The 19,379-nt window shown below is 45.4% G+C and overlaps 1 protein-coding gene across 2 annotated transcripts in view; it reads right to left on the bottom strand.

Annotated features, from left to right (window-relative positions):
- LOC139272627 (calcium/manganese antiporter SLC30A10-like) overlaps nucleotides 1-19,069 on the bottom strand; it is a 46,687-nt gene extending 27,618 nt beyond the window's left edge. Inside the window, exons 1-3 of one of the 2 annotated variants that reach the window (XM_070888705.1) lie at nucleotides 18,616-19,069; nucleotides 18,122-18,196; nucleotides 964-1,203 (exon numbers count right to left, since the gene is read on the bottom strand). In XM_070888705.1, coding sequence (XP_070744806.1) covers nucleotides 964-1,203; nucleotides 18,122-18,196; nucleotides 18,616-19,045 — 745 coding nt within the window. In that variant the 5' untranslated portion in view covers nucleotides 19,046-19,069. The remainder of the gene's footprint in view (nucleotides 1-963; nucleotides 1,204-18,121; nucleotides 18,197-18,615) is intronic. The other variant, XM_070888706.1, reaches the window with a different exon arrangement.
- Nucleotides 19,070-19,379: the final 310 nt, after the last annotated feature.

Below are 19,379 nucleotides of genomic sequence, written 5' to 3'. Positions count from 1 at the left end.
TGTGGGTCAGTAAATCAATGGGTGAAATCTTGTGGAACAAGCCTTTACTTCAGAACTGAAGACCTATACAAAACTACAAATCCCTCGGCAGATTCCCAGCAAACAAAAAAAAAATTCCTAAGGAGTATCAGATTGGTTAGAACTCCACTGCAACATTTGACGATCATCTCTGATAAGATCTCTTTTATCTTTATGATAGCTTCACCAGAACATCACTAGCAAATCTGGACTCAACTGCTTAAGATTTTAAGGAATTATAATTAATTTATTCAAAATTCCATAACCAATTATCAAATAATTATTTTGTGTTGAGTATGCAAGACCCACTAAAAGCTGGCACGATTACTACACATTTAAACACTTTTGCGAGTAACCATTGGAGAACGATTAGTGTTACAGAGAAGGCAGGTGCATTCATTTCAATTAATTAAATAATCAACAAACATCTGGCAAGTACGGCAATGTTCTGTATATGGCTGACAGGTTCATTCTGGTCTTCCCCATTCCCCTTCACTACAGGCAGGAGACAGACATGACCGTCGGCCTCCTGCTGAGCTTAGCGCTGGAAAGAGCGCGTTACACCACAAAATCAATGCACTACTAATATTAATTAGCAGGCAGCACTAAAATACCAGGGCTGCCTACGCTCTCTCGGTGGGCAGCCATTAGCCTTGGCCGACACTGATACCGGCAGGTTTTCAGTGTACTCGAATTTTTAGCCAAAATAGTTTCCAATCAATGCTGAACTTTACTCAGATTATTGGCAGAATATTTTCTTAATGTTTTTTGAGCTGGTTCAATGTCAGCTAACTTGAAGCAGGCTAAATATGGCATGAAATATTAAACCCTAGGCACACAAAATTCCAATCTTTTTCCTCATGTTTGGGATGTGGATTTCCAATTTTAACGAGAGCTCGAGTCCATGACACACATTAATCTTACTCAGTAAACAGATTAGCTTACCCAAATCATGCAATTTGATCCCTTTGGGTACCATCTGGAGCAGAATAATTGTTGTTTCTTTTACGAGTGGGAAAGCGGATGATAGAACTATTATAACCATGATGACTGTCAGGCTTGGATCAACATAGCATTCCCAGTTACAGATTTCATCTTTATCAAGTGGAAATATGTAGAATATAGTAGCAGCGACTACCACCACCACCGATCCCAATGCATCGCCCATTACATGTAGAAGGACACCTAGAAAATAAGTATTTATCAGTGATTATAAAGTACAAAAACAGTCAGTGTACAATACTAGCCAGTGATAACTGTTAATCTAAACTGGCTCCCAGTAATGTAATTGTAATCTGGAACAGTTTCACCCTAATACTGTGCATATGAAAAAGGGTACGGAGACTATTTGACTGTTTGAAGCTTGTTCCTCTGGTACACCAAATCACCCAGTCTACCATCCAATTTCATTTTGAACTCAAAGGGGGGAGTTTTAACATGAGCAGGCACGTGGGTTTGGATGTGGGTTGGTGTGAAATCCCGGAAAAATGTGAGTGGGTCGGGAAGTCGGCTCCAATCTACCGATTTCCACATTTAACGCAGCATTAGGCTGCATGCGGGTAACTTCTTTGGGAGAACCGGGTTGACAATTTCAATATGTTAATCACTTAATTACAGCGATATTGGGGCATAGGTTTTGTAATTTAACTTTGGCGCCATGGGTTTTCAGGGCTTCCTGGAACTCGCCAGTGAAAGCAAGGTGAGAAGAAAGCGACAATTGAGGGGGCTGAAGGCATGACAGGGAAATATGCCAATAACTAGTGAGTACTCACAGCTGCTTTCTTACCTGCTTGTGTGAAAGGGTTTGTTCACAGTATTTGTGCTGAGAGGTTACTTTGCACATTTTGGAGGGGTCATCTACACTTTGGAAGTTTGGAGCTCTGATCTGTACTTTGGAGCTCTGATCTATCATGGGTGCCGCTTACGCTGTGTTACTTTGGCCATTGGAAGGAGCAGCATGCGGTGGCCCAGCCCGGAAATCAGCGTGGTCCCGGCCTGCATAGCTTTGGCACTTAAACTCCCCAGCACCCTGAGCACCCAGCAGGCTGAACTGTCAGCAGTGATGTAGGTGGTGACACACCACGAGGAATTCCCTACCCCGTACACGATTTGTTCGGACAGTATGTTTACTTGCAATTCGTGTATAGAGTATCTGGCTATTTGGTCACACGGGGGTACACATCCGCAGATGGGAAGCCCCTGGTAACCAAACCCCTGCTAGTAAGGATAGTGGCAGCCCTAGGGAACAATAGGGATGTCTACATCCACAAGGTTAAGGCATATTTTAAGACAGAGCCCAGGGCAGAGGGTAACCAGCGGGCGGATCTCCTGGCCAGAGAAGGAGCCAAGACAGGTCGCTTCTGGGACCATCAGCAGGCCGGGGCCATTGGAGGGAGCAGCGTGCGGCGGCAAACCACTGTAGGGAGCAGCACGTGCTGCTGCAGGAGGGCGACGGCTGCGAAGCCAGGTCGCTGATTGCAGTGTGGGCAGGCACAACAGGAGGGGCGAAGGAGCGGCAAGGGTTTGTAGAGGGAAGTGACCAGGGCCCAGGAGAGGCGTGAGTTTGGGGCCCAGAAGAGGCGAGGGCCCAGGGGCAGCACGGGCCAGTCCACACTGCGATATGTGTGCACGCTAGGTCTGTGCAGCAGAACTGGTCTCCAGTCATCTTGGGTAATCCTTGCCATTGGACCAAGACCTAGCTCTGTCAAGCTGGTGTGCAACGGCCACCACACGTTAAAAAAATCCACGCACAGGCACCTTCCACCCTTCAAGGTGTAGTTCGGGATCTGGAATATTAGGTCCTTCATTGAAACACCTGTGAACTCATCCATTTTTGGCGTAGAAACAAGTCATCCTCGCTTCGAGGGACTGCCTGTGATGTTACTTTGGACTTCAGATGATGACCAACAGCAGGAGCTGCACCGTCCCAGTCTGCTGCTCACTGACCTCCACAGGAGAGAGGGAATCAGCAGAGAGGTGCAGCTCGTTGGAGACCATACCCAGAACACAGGGTGTACAGGCAGAGGATAAACTTCTGTGTCTCACCTGTGTCTAAGGAGGCTCAGGATGTCGTGTCAGTTGGCGGCAGATACTTGCAGCCAGTGGCTGTCAAAGTCACCACCGCCCTCAACTTGTCTGCATCTGGATCCCTCCAGGGCTTTACCAGAAACATTTGCAGGAGCCCACAGTCAGCGGCAGACAAATGCATCAGACAGGTACCTAATGGTTTGTTTTCCAGGGCTGTCACGTCAACTTTGCCTGCGATGATGCCAGTCAGAGTGAGCGGGCGCTCAGCTTTGCGGCTCTGGCTGGCTTCCCACAGGTGCAGGGCGTCATCGGCTGCACACCTGTGGCAATTAAAGTACTGATTGATCACCCAGAATATTCATCAACTGCAAGGGCTTCCGCTCCATCAATGTGCAGCTAGTGTGTAACCACAAAAACATCTTTATGCAGATGTGTGCAAGATTCACGGACAGCTGCCATGATGCTTTCTTCCTGCTGCAGTTCACCCTCCCAATCATCTTTGCACCTGGAAGCAGAGTTACCGGCTGGCTGCTCGGAGACGAGGGATACTCACGTAAAAAGTGGCTGATAACACCTCTCAGAAACCCAAGAAATGAGGCGCAGGAGCGCCACAATGAACACCAGAAGTGTCATCGAACAAGCCATTGCCATGCTGAAGATGCGCTTATAGCACAGAGCTTCATCAGACGATTCCGAGGAGGTGGAGGAAGACGAGAAAGAAAGGGAGGAGGAGAAGGCAGAAGGTGATGCGGGCAATGCACCACCAGCGGTGCACATTGTTGCCCGGGGTGCTCTCATTATTGCCCATTGCTCAGCATCAATTCATGTCTTCCAATTCATCATCACACAGCTGAAAAGGCCATTTATCAGCCAGCAACCAAGAATAGACAAGACATGATAGCGGTACAGAACAATATTTATCTGGTTCACATATAAAACAGAAACTTAACATCCTAACAATGTGTAACACACCCATGTACATACTCCTGCGCAACTCTAAATGTTTACTCTTCGTTTGCCTACCACAAGGTGCAACCCCTGTCGTTTCAGCAGGGGTAGAGGCAGGCTGCTCAGATCCTTCCCCTGTGAGCTGAGATGCTCTTGGCCGACGTCCTGGTGCCCATACGGGCAGGGGCAGACTAGTCCATCGGGACATGAGGCAGCATGTTGGGTACTGACTAGCGGTGAGCGAGGGCGGACAACTGGTGAAAAGTGGAAGTGCTTTGAGTTGAGTCCCCACTTCCATGTTCCCTTTCATCATCATCCCTCTCGTGGCCCAGTCATGAATTGGAAGAAATAACTTAAGGCCAAAAAGTCTCTTCAGACTGGTGTTAGACTTACTGATTCATGCCATGGTACCATAGCTAAAGCAACTTGAACAGCGTGAACATAAATAACTGACAACGGGCTGCTCCAAACATCTGAAGGCCAAAAATGGCATGTCTGATTCCAACCTTGGGAGGATATGAAGAGGAGAGTTTCACCCAAGAGTTGAGACAAAGAACCTGACATATCATAGGTTAAATGGTCCTGCCAATATCCTACACCAGGCCCACCACTAAAAAGAGAATAAAAGAAAGACCCAGAAGGCGTTTCAGGGCAGACGGTCGGATCGGGATTACTAACAGCTACTTGTCACAGTCGTATGTCTACTATGTCTATCCTGATTGTGTGGTGTTTGACTATATTTGAACTATTGCTCCCTTAATGCCTTATAACTCCCAAGACCCTTTGGGCATCTCTGTGTGATCTGTGATCCTAAATCTTATAGCACTTCCCTGCTAGCAACGAACTGGAGAACACTTTGCTGCACATCAGTGGGGTGATGAACGGCCAAGGCTAGGGTATCAGTCATTCTATTTAAAGTGGCATTCATAGTGTGCAAGCCATTGGTGAATGTTGGCATGCACTCGTGTGATTGCCACATTTGATGCTCCGAGCACGGGGCCACTCTTTCCATCGACGAAGACATCATCGCAAAAGCCTGCAACATCACACCACTCATGCTTGAGATGGACTCCTCCAATCTCTCTGCAAGCCTGCAGTGTGGCTTGAACGCCTGCCAGTACATCACACATTCTCTGCTGCTGCTCCATAAGTATCCTGTTCATCAATGGCCCGAGGTACAGGATCTGCATCCAACTGAGCAGACCTTGGAGCCACCTGCGACCTCCAATGCGGACTCCCCACTGCTGTCCCTGACTCCAACGTCTGCTCTTGCTCACTTGTGATATGTGAGTCACCAGTAGAAAACCCAATTATCTGGTCCCACCGAAGTGTGAGTATCTGAGCTGGTGCATGGTCTGCATGAGGCCTGTGATGGTGCACCCTCAGAGGGAGTGACCTCCTCTGAGGAGTCGTCATAATCATCGGTCAGCTGGACCAACTGCTGCGGGATGCGCAAAGGCCCTGTGGGAGAGAAAAAACATGAATGAGTACTGTCAAGGTAATAAAGTTTGACGTTATCATTATGCACATGACCATATTTCACTCACAGTTGACATCATTAACATAGGTGAGTGTTGTATGCTATGTGGCTGTCTGATATTTAATTCTGTCACCAGGTAGCTGGGACCCCCATCTCCAATGGCTAGGTATGCCGAGACTCCACTGATCTCCGACGCCTCTTCCACTGCTCTCGCTAGCTGCGAGATCTGTGGAGGGCCACTGCCAGTTCTCTGCCTCTCCTTTGTGTTCTGTGCTCTCTCCTCCTGTAAGAAGGGAAAGAAGGGACCTATGAGTGAGATATATGGCATGTATTGAACAGATGGATGGAAAGCATTTGTTGTTGGCCAATATGGAGGAGAGTGTCAGTGGTGGATGGATAGATGGGGATGTGAGGAAGTGCATAGTAGAATTCTTCATTAAGATGGAGAGTGACACGATTAATTCAGAGACTAGGGTCCTGAACTTAAAGAAAGGAAACTTCGACGGTATGAGACGTGAATTGGCTAGGATAGACTGGAGAATGATACTTAAAGGGTTGACGGTGGATAGGCAATGGCAAACATTTAAAGATCACATGGATGAACTTCAACAATTGTACATCCCTGTCTGGAGTAAAAATAAAACGGGGAAGCTGGCTCAACCGTGGCTAACAAGGGAAATTAGGGATAGTGTTAAATCCAAGGAAGAGGCATATAAAAGGCCAGAAAAAGCAGCAAACCTGAGGACTGGGAGAAATTTGGAATTTAGCAGAGGAGGACAAAGGGTTTAATTAAGAGGGGGAAAATAGAGTATGAGTGTAAGCTTGCAGGGAACATAAAAACTGACTGCAAAAGCTTCTATAGATATGTGAAGAGAAAAAGATTAGTGAAGACAAATGTAGGTCCCTTGCAGTCAGAATCAGGTGAATTTATAATGGGGAACAAAGAAATGGCAGACCAATTGAACAAATACTTTGATTCTGTCTTCACTAAGGAAGACACAAATAACCTTCCGGAAATACTAGGGGACCGAGGGTCTCGCAAGAAGGAGGAACTGAAGGAAATCCTTATTAGTCAGGAAATTGTGTTAGGGAAATTGATGGGATTGAAGGCCGATAAATCCCCAGGGCCCGATAGTCTGCATCCCAGAGTACTTAAGGAAGTGGCCCTAGAAATAGTGATGCATTGGTGGTCATTTTCCAACATTCTATAGACTCTGGAACAGTTCCTATGGATTGGAGGGTAGCCAATGTAACCCCACTTTTTAAAAAAGGAGGGAGAGAGAAAACAGGGAATTATAAAGCGGTTAGCCTGACATTGGTAGTGGGGAAAATGTTGGAATCAATTATTGAAGATGTAATAGCAGCGCACTTGGAAAGCAGTGACAGGGTCGGTCTAAGACAGCATAGATTTATGAAAGGGAAATCATGCTTGACAAATCTTCTAGAATTTTTTGAGGATGTAACTAGTAGAGTGGACAAGGGAGAACCAGTGGATGTGGTGTATTTGGACTTTCAAAAGGCTTTTGACAAGATCCCACACAAGAGATTAGTGTGCAAAATTAAAGCAAATGGTATTGGGGGTAATGTATTGATGTGGATAGAGAACTGGTTGGCAGACAGGAAGCAAAGAGTAGGAATAAACAGGTCCTTTTCAGGATGGCAGGCAGTGACCAGTGGGGTAGCGCAAGGTTCAGTGCTGGATCCCCAGCTACATACATTAATGATTTAGATGAAGGAATTGAATGCAATATCTCCAAGTTTGCAGATGACACTAAGCTGGGTGGCAGTGTGAGCTGTGAGGAGGATGCTAAGAGGCTGCAGGGTGACTTGGACAGGTTAGGTGAGTGGGCAAAAGCATGGCAGATGCAGTATAATGTAGATAAATGTGAGGTTATCCACTTTGGTGGCAAAAACAGGAAGGCAAAATATTATCTGAATGGTAACAGATTAGGAACAGGGGACGTGCAATGAGACCTGGGTGTCATGGTACATCAGTCATTGAAAGTTGGCATGCAGGTACAGCAGGTGGTGAAGAAGGCAAATGGCATGCTGGCCTTATAGCGTGAGGATTTGAGTATAGGAGCAGGTAGGTCTTACTGCAGTTGTACAAGGCCTTGGCGAGGCCACGCCTTAAATATTGTGTACAGTTTTGGTCTCCTAATCTGAGGAAGGACATTCTTGCTTTGAGGGAGTGCAGCGAAGATTCACCAGGCTGATTCCCAGGATGGCAGGACTGACATATGAAGAAAGATTGAATCAACCAGGCTAAAATTCACTGGAATTTAGAAGAATGAGAGGGGATCGCATAGAAACATATAAAATTGGACATTGGACAGATTAGATGCAGGAAGAATGTTCCCGCTGTTGGGGAAGTCCAGAACCAGGGGTCACAGTCTATGGATAAGGGGTATGTCTTCACTCAGAGAATTATGAACCTGTGGAATTCTCTACCACAGAAAGTTGTTGCGGACAGTTCGTTAGATATATTCAAAAGGGAGTTAGATGTGGCCCTTACAGCTAAAGGGATCAAGGGGTATGGAGAGAAAGCAGGAATGGGGTACTGAAGTTGCTTGATCAGCCATGATCTTATTGAATGGTGGTGCAGGCTCAAAGGGCCGAATGACCTACTCCTGCACCTATTTTCTATGTTCCTATGCATAGACAAAGAGGAATGGGTGTACCGTTGTTGTGAGCACTGATGTGCTGGAGTAGGCGTGAGAAGACAGAGTGAGGGGGTTGGGGTGATACACAGTGACTACACTCCAAAAGTACTTCATTGGCTGTAAAGCGCTTTCAGACATCCAGTGGTCATGAAAGGCGCTATATAAATGCAAGTCTTTCTTTCTTTTTACACACATCAGGATGTAGGGAAGGAAATCTGCCGTCCTTTCATGGTCTGGCCTATATGTGGTTGATTCTCAATTGCCCTATGAAATGGCCGAGCAAGCCAATCAGCTGTAAAAAAACGCTACAAGAAACAATAAGAAGAGTAAAACCAGACGGACCACGCAGCATCGACCTCGGCAGTGGCACAGCCAGCCCTGTCTTCCCTGCAAAGTCCTCCTCACCAACACCTGGGGACCGGTACCAACATTAAGAGAGCTGTCCCACAGACTAGTCAAGCAACAGACTGACATAGTCATACTCAGAGAATCATACCTTTCAGCCAATATCCCAAACTCCTCCATCACCATGCCTGGGTATGTCCTGTACCACCAGCAGGACAGACCTAACAGGGGTGGCGACACAGTGGTATATAGTTGGGAGGGAGTGGCCCTGGGAGGCCTTAACATTGACTCCGGACCCCATGACTTCTCATGGCTTCAGGTCAAGGATGGGCAAGGAAACCTCCTGCTGATTACCACCTACCACCCTCCCTCAGCTGATGAATCCATACTCCTCCATGTTGAACATCACTTGGAAGAAGCACTGAAGGTAGCAAGGACACAGAATATACTCGAGGTGGGGGACTTCAATGTCCATCACCAAGAGTGGCTCGCTAGCACCACTACTAACCAAGCTGGTCAAGTCCTGAGGGACATAGCTGCCAGACTGGGCCTGCGACAGGTGGTGAGAGAACCAACATGAGGGAAAAACTTACTTGACCTCGCTCTCGCCAATCTAACTGTCACAGACGCATCTATCCATGACAGCATTGGTAGCAGTGACCACTGCACAATTATTGCAGAGATGAAGACCTGTCTTCACACTGAGGATACCCTCCATCGTGATGTGTGGCTAAATGGGATAAATTCAGAACAGATCTAGCAGCTCTTTGGGTCATCAGTAGCAACAGAATTGTATTCCACCACAATCTGTAACCTCATGGTCCTGCATATCCCTCACTACCATTACCATCAAGCCAGGGGACCAACCCTGGTTCAATGAGGAGTGTAGAAGAGCATGCCAAGAGCAGCACCAAGTTTGCAGATGACACGAAACTGGGTGGCGGTGAGAGCTGTGAGGAGGACACTGAAAGGCTGCAGGGTGACTTGGACAGGTTAGGTGAGTGGGCAAATGCATGGCAGATGCAGTATAATGTGGATAAATGTGAGGTTATCCACTTTGATGGCAAAAACACGAAGGCAGAATATTATCTGAATGGAGGCAGATTAGGAAAGGGGGAAGTGCAACGAGGCCTGGGTGTCATGGTTCATCAGTCATTGAAAGTTGGCATGCAGGTACAGCAGGCGATGAAGAAGGCAAATGGTATGTTGGGCTTCATAGCTAGGGGATTTGAGTATAGGAGCAGGGAGGTCTTACTGCAGTTGTACAGGGCCTTGGTGAAGCCTCACCTGGAATATTGTGTTCAGTTTTGGTCTCCTAATCTGAGGAAGGACGTTCTTGCTATTGAGGGAGTTCAGCGAAGGTTCATCAGACTGATTCTTGGGATGGCGGGACTGACATATGAGGAGAGACTGGATCAACTGGGCCTTTATACACTGGAGCTTAGAAGGATGAGAGGGAATCTCATAGAAACTTACAAGATTCTGACGGGACTGGACAGGTTAGATGCGGGAAGAATGTTCCCGATGGTGGGGAAGTCCAGAACCAGGGGACACAGTCTTACGATAAGGGGTAGGCCATTTAGGACTGAGATGAGGAGAAACTTCTTCACTCAGACAGTTGTTAACCTGTGGAATTCCCTACCGCAGAGAGTTGTTTATGCCAGTTCATTGGATATATTCAAGAGGGAGTTAGATATGGCCTAGGGATCAAGGGGTATGGAGAGAAAGCAGGAAAGGGGTACTGAGGGAATGATCAGCCATGATCTTATTGAATGGTGGTGCAGGCTCGAAGGGCCGAATGGCCTACTCCTGCACCCATTTTCTATGTTTCGATGTTTACCTAAAAATGAGGTGCCAACCTGGGGAAGCTGCAACACAGGCCTACATGCATGCTAAAAAGCAGAAGCAGCATGCTATAAAAAGGGCTAGGTGATCCCACATAGCAACGGATCAGATCAAAACTCTGCAGTCCTGCCACATCCAGTCATGAATGGTGGTGGACCATTAAACAACTAATGGAAGAGGAGGCTCCATGAATATTCCCATCCTCAATGATAGTGGAGCTCAGCACGTGAGTGCAAAAGACAAGGCTGAAGCGTTTACAGCCATCTTCAGCCAGAAGTGTCGAGTGGATGATCCATATTGGCATCCTCCTGAAGTCCCCACCATCACAGAAGTCAGTTTTCAGCCAATTAGATTCAAGAAGTGGATGAACGCACTGGATACAGCAAAAGCTATGGGCCCCGACAACATCCTGGCTGTCGTGCTGAAACTTGTGCTCCAGAACTAGCCGTGCCTCTAGCCAAGTTGTTCCAGTACAGCTACAACACTGGCATCTACCTGACAATGTGGAAAACTGCCCAGGTATGGCCTGTCCACAAAAAGCAGGACAAATCCAATCCAGGCAATTACCGCTCCATTAGTCTACTCTCAATCATCAGCAAAGTGATGGAAGTTGCCATCGACATTGCTATCAAGCGCACTTACTCACCAATAACCTACTCACCGATGCCCAGTTTGGGTTCTGCCAGGACCACTCGGCTCCAGATCTCATTACAGCCTTGGCCCAAACATGGACAAAACAGCTGAATTCCAGAGATGAGGTGAGAGTGATTGCCCTTAACATCAAGGCAGCATTTGACCGGGTGTGGCATCAAGTAGTCCTAGTAAAACTGAGGTCAATGGGAAACAGGGGCAAAACGCTCCACTGGCTGGAGTCATACCTAGCACAACGGGAGAGAGTTGTGGTGGTTGGTGGTCAATCATTACAACCCCAGGACATCACTGCAGGAGTTCCTCTGGACAGTGTCCTAGGCCCAACCATCTTCAGCTGCTTCATCAATGACCTTCCCTCCATCATAAGATTGGAAGTGGGGATGTTCAGTGCCATTCACAGCCTCTCAGATAATGAAGCCGTCCATGCCCAAGAAGTCCCGGTCCAAGTCAGCATGGATTTATGAAAGGGAAATCATGCTTGACAAATCTTCTGGAATTTTTTGAGGATGTAACTAGTAGAGTGGATAAGGGAGAACCAGTGGATGTGGTGTATTTGGACTTTCAAAAGGCTTTTGACAAGATCCCACACAAGAGATTAGTGTGCAAAATTAAAGCACATGGTATTGGGGGTAATGTATTGATGTGGATAGAGAACTGGTTGGCAGACAGGAAGCAAAGAGTAGGAATAAACGGGTCCTTTTCAGAATGGCAGGCAGTGACTAGTGGAATACCGCAAGGTTCAGTGCTGGGACCCCAGCTATTTACAATATACATTAATGATTTGGATGAAGGAATTGAATGTAATATCTCCAAGTTTGCAGATGACACTAAGCTGAGTGGCAGTGTGAGCTGTGAAGAGGATGCTAAGACGCTGCAGGGTGACAGAGTGACTTGGACAGGTTAGGTGAGTGGACAAATGCATGGCAGATGCAGTATAATGTAGATAAATGTGAGGTTATCCACTTTGGTGGCAAAAACAAGGAGGCAGAATATTATCTGAATGGTGACAGATTAGGAAAAGGGGAGGTGCAACGAGACCTGGGTGTCATGGTATATCAGTCATTGAAAGGTGGCATGCAGGTACAGCAGGTGGTGAAGAAGGCAAATGGCATGTTGGCCTTCATAGCGAGAGGATTTGAGTATAGGAGTGGGGAGGTCTTACTGCAGTTGAACAAGGCCTTGGTGAGGCCACGCCTTGAATATTGTGTACAGTTTTGGTCCCCTAATCTGAGGAAGGACATTCTTGCTATTGAGGGAGTGCAGCAAAGGTTCACCAGACTGATTCCCAGGCTGGCAGGACTGACATATGATGAAAGAGTGGATCAACTAGGCTTATATTCATTGGAATTTAGAAGAATGAGAGGGGATCTCATAGAAACATATAAAATTCTGATGGGATTAGATAGGTTAGAGGCAGAAAGAATGTTCCCGTTGTCCAGAACCAGGGGTCACAGTCTAAGGATAAGGGGTAAGCCATTTAGGACTGAGATGAGGAGAAACTTCTTCACTCAGAGAATTGTGAACCTGTGGAATTCTCTACCACAGAAAGTTGTTAAGATATATTCAAAAGGGAGTTAGATGTGGCCCTTATGGCTAAAGGGATCAGGGGGTATGGATAGAAAGCAGGAATGGGGTACTGAAGTTGGATGATCAGCCATGATCATATTGAATGGTGGTGCAGGCTCAAAGGGCCAAATGGCCTACTCCTGCACCTATTTTCTATGTTTCTATGCCCGCATGCAGCTAGACCTGGACAACATTCAGGCTCGGGCTGATAAGTGGCAAGTAACATTTGCGCCACACAAGTGCCAGGCAATGATTATCTCCAACAAGCAAGAATCTAACCACCTCCCCTTGATAGTCAATGGCATTACCATCACTGAATCCGTCACCATTAACATCCTGGGGGGTCACCATATACCAGAAACTTAACTGGGCCAGCCACATAAATACTGTAGCAACAAGAGCAGGTCAGAGGTTGGATATTCTGCGGTGAGCGTCTCACCTCCTGACTCCCCAAAGCCTTTCCACTATCTACAAGGCACAAGTCAAGAGTGATGTTATACTCTCAACTTGCCTGGATAAGTGCAGCTCCAACAACATTCAAGAAGCTCGACATCATCCAAAACAAACCAGCCCACTTGATTGGCACCCCATCCACCACCTTAAACATTCACTCCCTCCACCACCGGTGTACCATGGCTGCAGAGGGTACCATCTACAAGATGCACTGCAGCATCTCGCCAAGGCTTCTTCGGCAGCACCTCCCAAACTGATGACCTCTACCACCTAGAAGGACAAAGGCAGCAGAAACATGGGAACACTCATCACCTCCAAGTTCCTTTCCAAGTCACACACTATCCTGATTTGGAAGTATATTACTGTTCTTTCATTGTCGCTGGGTCAAAATCCTGGAACTCCCTCCCTAACAGCACTGTGGAGGTATCTTCACCACACGGACTGCAGCGGTTCAAGAAGGTGGCTCACCACCATCTTCTCAAGGGCAAAGGAATGGGCAATAAATGCTGCCCTTGCCAGCGACACCCACATCCCACAAACGAATAAAAATAAAGTTGCAATTGTGTCTTGCGGGTTGTCATCATGCCCGTTTATGATAATTGGTCGGAAATTCCGGAATTATATGGTAATGCAGTGGCTGGGTTAAAAAGCCACTGACTGACGCGCTGCAGTGACTTCTGCATTTCTCACGCACTTCCGGATCAGCCGTGCCGCCCCCACCCCCTCACCCCTGCTCCCCGTGCACTTAAAATCCAGCCTAAAGTCTTTGACTTCAATAATTCACCCTGGGAGATTATTCACTCTTTGAGTAAAGTAATTTTCAACTTAAGTTTTAAAATTACCTTTCACTCATTTAAATATATCTCCTCTGGTTCTATTCCCTATCCTGCCTTGAAATATTATAGATCCCCATCTTTACGCCATTAAATATTTTATATAACTCAATGAGGTCTTCTCTTAAAAGAGCTCAAACATATCTGAATCTTGTAACTGATCCTTTTTTATACTTTGGATCATTTTTGTTGGTCTTCTCCGTGCCCTCTTCCATGCATGTACCACTATTTCAAAGTTAGCATCAATGAGACATCACAAGAACAAATCATGAAATGTGAATATCGCACTGGCTCAATAGGGGTTGTCATTCTAGGGTTGCAATTTTAAAAGAAAAGGAAGTAAATATATATTTATATAGTGCCTTTCACAAGGTCGGGAAATCCCAAAGTGCTTTATAGACAATAAAGTACTTTTGAAGTATAGTCACTGTTGTAATATAATGTGGCAGCTAATTTACACACAGCAAGGTCCCACAAACAGCAATGAGATCAATGATCAAATAATTTGTTTTAGTGATGCTGATTTAAGAGATAAATGTTAGCCATGACACAGGGAAAACTCTCCTGCTCTTCTTCTAATAGAGCCATGGGATTTTGATGTCCACTTGTGAGGGGCAGACGAGGCCTTGGTTTAACATAATATCTGAAGGATGGCACTGCCATCAGTGCAGCGCTCCCTCAGTATTTCACTGAAGTGTTAGCCTAGATGATATGCTCAAGTCTCTGGAGTCATATTGACAGGGAACACAATTTATTTGTTTCCTGCACTGAAGAAATGTTCCATTCTTCTGTCAATGTTATCCCTTACTCTAATAAATAGGAAATGCACAATACAAATTCTATGTAGATGGAAATACAGAGAAGAAGGAATACTGTTTTCTTATTCCTACATGATTGTAACTATTATTGACATTTAAGAAGGCCCAAAAATAGCAGAGAAAGCATTGCACCCAAATGCTACAGTGGATACACATCTTCAGATGTGGTATTAATCTTAATCACCTCAAAAGGATAAAAGATCATGCTAACTGATCCTGGGATTTTAACCTAGACCTTCCTAGTCCCTGTCAAATGTTCAATCAAACAAACTAACGAACTTACTGAGAAAAAATGGAAGGGGAAAATAAGTAAGTTTTGATTTCATATACTTTAAATTATTATATGAAATCCATACCTACTAATTTTTTCCTTCTCCATTTATAATGAAATATAGTACAAGGTGCATTTCACAAATAATAAATGTTTCAATAAGCTATTACAAAATATCAACTTGTTAATTAGTGTCAACTTTAACATGGCTTAAAGTAGCAAAACATCAATCTATAATACATAAAAACGTATTAACTTTTATTACCTTAGTAGCTTGGAAGGAAAACTGCTCAGCACATTATTACAACAGAATTTCTCGGATTCCTTTCTTTTAACACTACCATGAAGTCGCTTTTACTTGAGCTATTTATCTCACTCGTGTCACTGGAAAAGATACATGGAGACACCGGAAGCACCTCCATTCAGTCTAAGACAAATGAATTACATTGCTAGTGCACAAGGGAGTCCATATGAAAACTCCCCACAGAGTTTCACAGCTCACTTTTAAAATGAGAGATTACAAGGAAGCACCATAGCAACCTCGCTGGGAATGTCAATAGTTCAGTCTGCCACTAACTTTTTCTTTATGTTTTCTCAAGCCAAAAATGCTAAGACTTCTTGTCATTTTAATCTTAAAGTGTCATCGCATCTTTGAAAGGAGTTTGAAAAATCTTTACTCACTTCTTTACTAACACAATAATGTGAGATGTATTGAAACCAGTCATGCAACAAATACATGTTGCATGATCACAATGAAACTGACAATTGCGTTTCTGGTTCTTCTTGTTCTCCAAGCTTAAAAAAATATATACTTCTCTGTAACACTGCATAGAAAAGCAATAATTGCACCCCCATTGGTCAGCGAGTTTAATCCAGTGAGTAGCTGACCCATACAGACCAGGAGGATCCAGAGTACAATCCTTGGTCTGTGCTAAGTTAGCTGTTCTCATCTGGGACAGTGGTAGGGGTGCTACAATTGCTCTCTGCCCCTGAAAAACTATCCAAGGTTCTAACTCCTGATTGTTATCCAGTGATTCCTGTTGGAGAACATGGCTATCAGCTAGAGAGAGAATCAGGCTCAGCTGTGATGCCCCTATCATAGGGCCCTATGGTAAATTAACTGATTGATACTGTCAATGTTCAGCTGTGAATAAAGGCTGCATGGACGAGGTATTGCAGCCTAACTGATGCTTGTAGAAACATATTCCAATGAGAAGTTACTGACTTCAAAAGAGGTTGGAAGGGGAGAAAAAAATTGCAGAAAAACCAGTAACATTTAATGCTTATATAAAAAGAAAAGTCGGGCAGAATCCACAAAAGCGTAATTGTACACCAATACAGAAATGGAAATGTACAGGCAACTCTCGATTATCCGTACACAGATCCAACGGGAAACCGTTGTAAAAGGATTTAAAGTTCTGTTGCTAACAAGTGAAAAGACAGCCCCAAATAATTTGGAAAAATCGCCTTCTAAACACTGTGCTCATTTGTATTGGTTCATTCTCTCTCTCACACACTCTCACACTCTCTCTCTCTCAGTCACCGTAAAAATCCCCCTCCTCTGCCCTTGCTTTGCTGGTGTGTGTGTGCCGCTGTCTCTCGTTGCCGCCACTGACGTTGGGAACGGGGACAGTGCCGGCACCAGTTCCAGGCACAGAACCTGTACATGCATGCTGGTAATATCCATCTTTTGCTACTGTTTGTAGCTGATTGTATTTTTTCATTAAAGTTTTAACTTTAAAATGTAGACTCACCCTAACGGAAAAATTGTTTACCCGGAATAGCCCAATCCCCGAGGGACCTGGTTAATCGAGAGTTGCTGTAGTTGTTTTGCAGTAAGGGGTCCTTCTCCAAGATTGGGTTGAGGCACATTATTTGGCAGCGAGACCTCTACACCACATCTAACGAAGGAGCTCCTTGATGCTTGTAGAGAGTGCAATGAGAAAAAAAACAAACATGGTCACTCCTTACACCAATGTAATGGCCCTGAAATTTCGGTTTGGCCTTCCTGCGGGCATTTTAGAGAAAAAATACGCACCTACCTTAAGCTGGTGCCCACATTGGACCTTCCGATACTGTGGCCTCCTTCGACTGCTAGTCGCACGTCGACGCGTGCGCAGGCCTCGAGCTGGACTCACATGGCTCTGGGCAGCCAATCAGGTAAGGTATCATAGTAATAGGAGTTACCCAGTGTCCTAAACTCCTATTACTATGATTGTGATAGAGCCCGAAACTCCCAAAACACAGCCCCAAACACCCAAAATACTAATAAAAAATAGAAAATAATTATACTACATTCATTTAAATTAAAGTTATTAATGTCTTAAAAAAATAATTTCCCGTTTTTTAAAGTTTTTTAAAATAAACTTACCGCTGTGGGGAGGGTTTTTAATACTATGTTTTAATAACTTTTATTTTTAGATGTTTTTGTGTTTTTTAAAACACTTGCGCCTGTAAAAGTAGGCTATGCACCTGCTTTTTCAGTCGCAAGATTTTTGAGACATTTGTAAGCATAAATATTGGAAATTTCCACTTCCAAGTGTCCTCGCTCCCAATCTGGCTACGATCTGTCAAGCCAGAAACTTGACAGGTTGGAAATGCCCGTTTCCAGCGCATTGCATATTGCGCGCTGGAAACCAGCTTTTCCGATGCCTTCCCGGGTCCGTAGGAATTCCGTATGCACCCGGGGAGGCCGGAATTTCAGGGCCATTGTTACCGTGAGCAATGCCACAGGAGATTCACTCGTTTTTTTTTAAATGCTGTGTAAAATGCGGTGCTAAATTGGAGGCTTTTGTTTTTAATATCGAGCATTTAAAACTGTTTAAAAGATGTTTATTTTGCTACAGCTGAGTCTCCTAACCAATCCCTCCAGTTTATAGTACTGAATGTCCTGTGGTTATTGTACTTTGAAAGATGTTCGGTGTTGTGTTCTAGATGTCTAATATTAAATATCCTACAAGAGGATTAGGAGAATGTGGGAAATCATGCAATTGTTCTTAATTCACATTAGTCGCCAACTCAATATTGCCACCGAGGATGAGTAGCAAACTGGATGTCCAAATATCAAGCTACATTCTCAGTGAGTTTGGGTAAACTACGAACAGACATTGGAATAAAGATGCGCGCTGGTGTTTAGTGCAGGACCTCCAGCCATCCTCAGAGCGACTGTCACATTGCTCCGCCTTTCCATCCCATTGTATTACCTCGAATATTCAAGGCCGACGCGGTTCCAGACTCTCGGTTTTCTCTTTGTTCTCTGGTGCCGGTTGCCAAGTTACCTAAAAGAAAACCACAAGAATCGATGAGCAGACAGAACCCTGGTGGAGCGGCGGGCAGCTGCCCAGACACACTGGTGGATGATCTATCACACCGAGCATTACTCACACTAAATAAAGCAACCTGCTCCGGGCAAGGGCACGTCCGGTCATCATTATACAAAAACACATCGCAAAAATAAATACAAAATCACAATCGGGTGATTAAAAAAAATATTAAATGCCGGTGGTATTAAATGCGTATACTTTGGTCGCTATTGGTGGCTTTCCCCTCCAAGTGTGATTTATTTCGCAGACATTGTTCCTGCAGCTTGTGGTGTGTACCGTGCGCTCAATGCAGTCTGGAGCCAGACTCTAACAAACAAACAGGGCACTGAGCCCCGCCGGCGCGACCCCCACAGGGCGCGGTTATTGTCAGTCACCTGTTGGACTGATGCCGATTGTTGTCTTGCAGCAACAGTTCTGGAAGAGGATCAGACCCAGGATGTTCACCGCCAGCCCCAGGGATCCCACCATCAGCACTAGCTCGACGTCGTCGATTTTCTGCGGTTTGATCAGCCTTATGATCGCCTCGACGAAAATGGTGAAAGTCAGGGCTGCGAGGAAGACGGCGTTGGCCAGGGCGCCGACCACCTCAGCCCGGACAAAGCCGTAGGTGTTCCTGCGGTGCCTCGTGATCCTCGACACGTTGCCCGCCGTCAGCCCGATGAGCAGAGAAATCAGATCAGACAGCATGTTGAAGGAATCCGAGACCAGCGCAATGGAGTTGCCCATGTGCCCCGACACCAGTTCCACCACGAAGAAGCCGGCGGTTATCACCAACATGAAGATCAGGCGGCAATTCTTGCCCATGGTGGTGGCTGCAAGTGACGGCGATGTGTGTGGCGTCTTGTGCAGCCAAAACTAACATCACCCCTGTACGGCAAGTCAAGTGTTACTCGGTTATTGATTGTGTTTGTATCTGTTTAGCATTTTGCATTTCATCTATACCCTGCCCTGATCCAGTGGAGCAACTTATGTCACACATGGTTGAAATAATGCAGAGCATGGGGAAATCGACCTCAAACCGCATTCCACAAGACCATCATGCTCTTTAAAAACAAATCTTCTGGTGATTTTTTTGTATTTGTCAAGTTATAGTTGTACTTTCCCCTAAAACTTTTTTGGCAAAAAGACTCTAAGAAGA

The sequence above is a fragment of the Pristiophorus japonicus genome, chromosome 9, assembly GCF_044704955.1.
Source record: "Pristiophorus japonicus isolate sPriJap1 chromosome 9, sPriJap1.hap1, whole genome shotgun sequence".
In the NCBI taxonomy this organism is placed as follows: domain Eukaryota; kingdom Metazoa; phylum Chordata; class Chondrichthyes; family Pristiophoridae; genus Pristiophorus; species Pristiophorus japonicus.
Note: the sequence above shows the minus strand (reverse complement) of the source record. Positions and strands in the feature narration are given on the sequence as shown.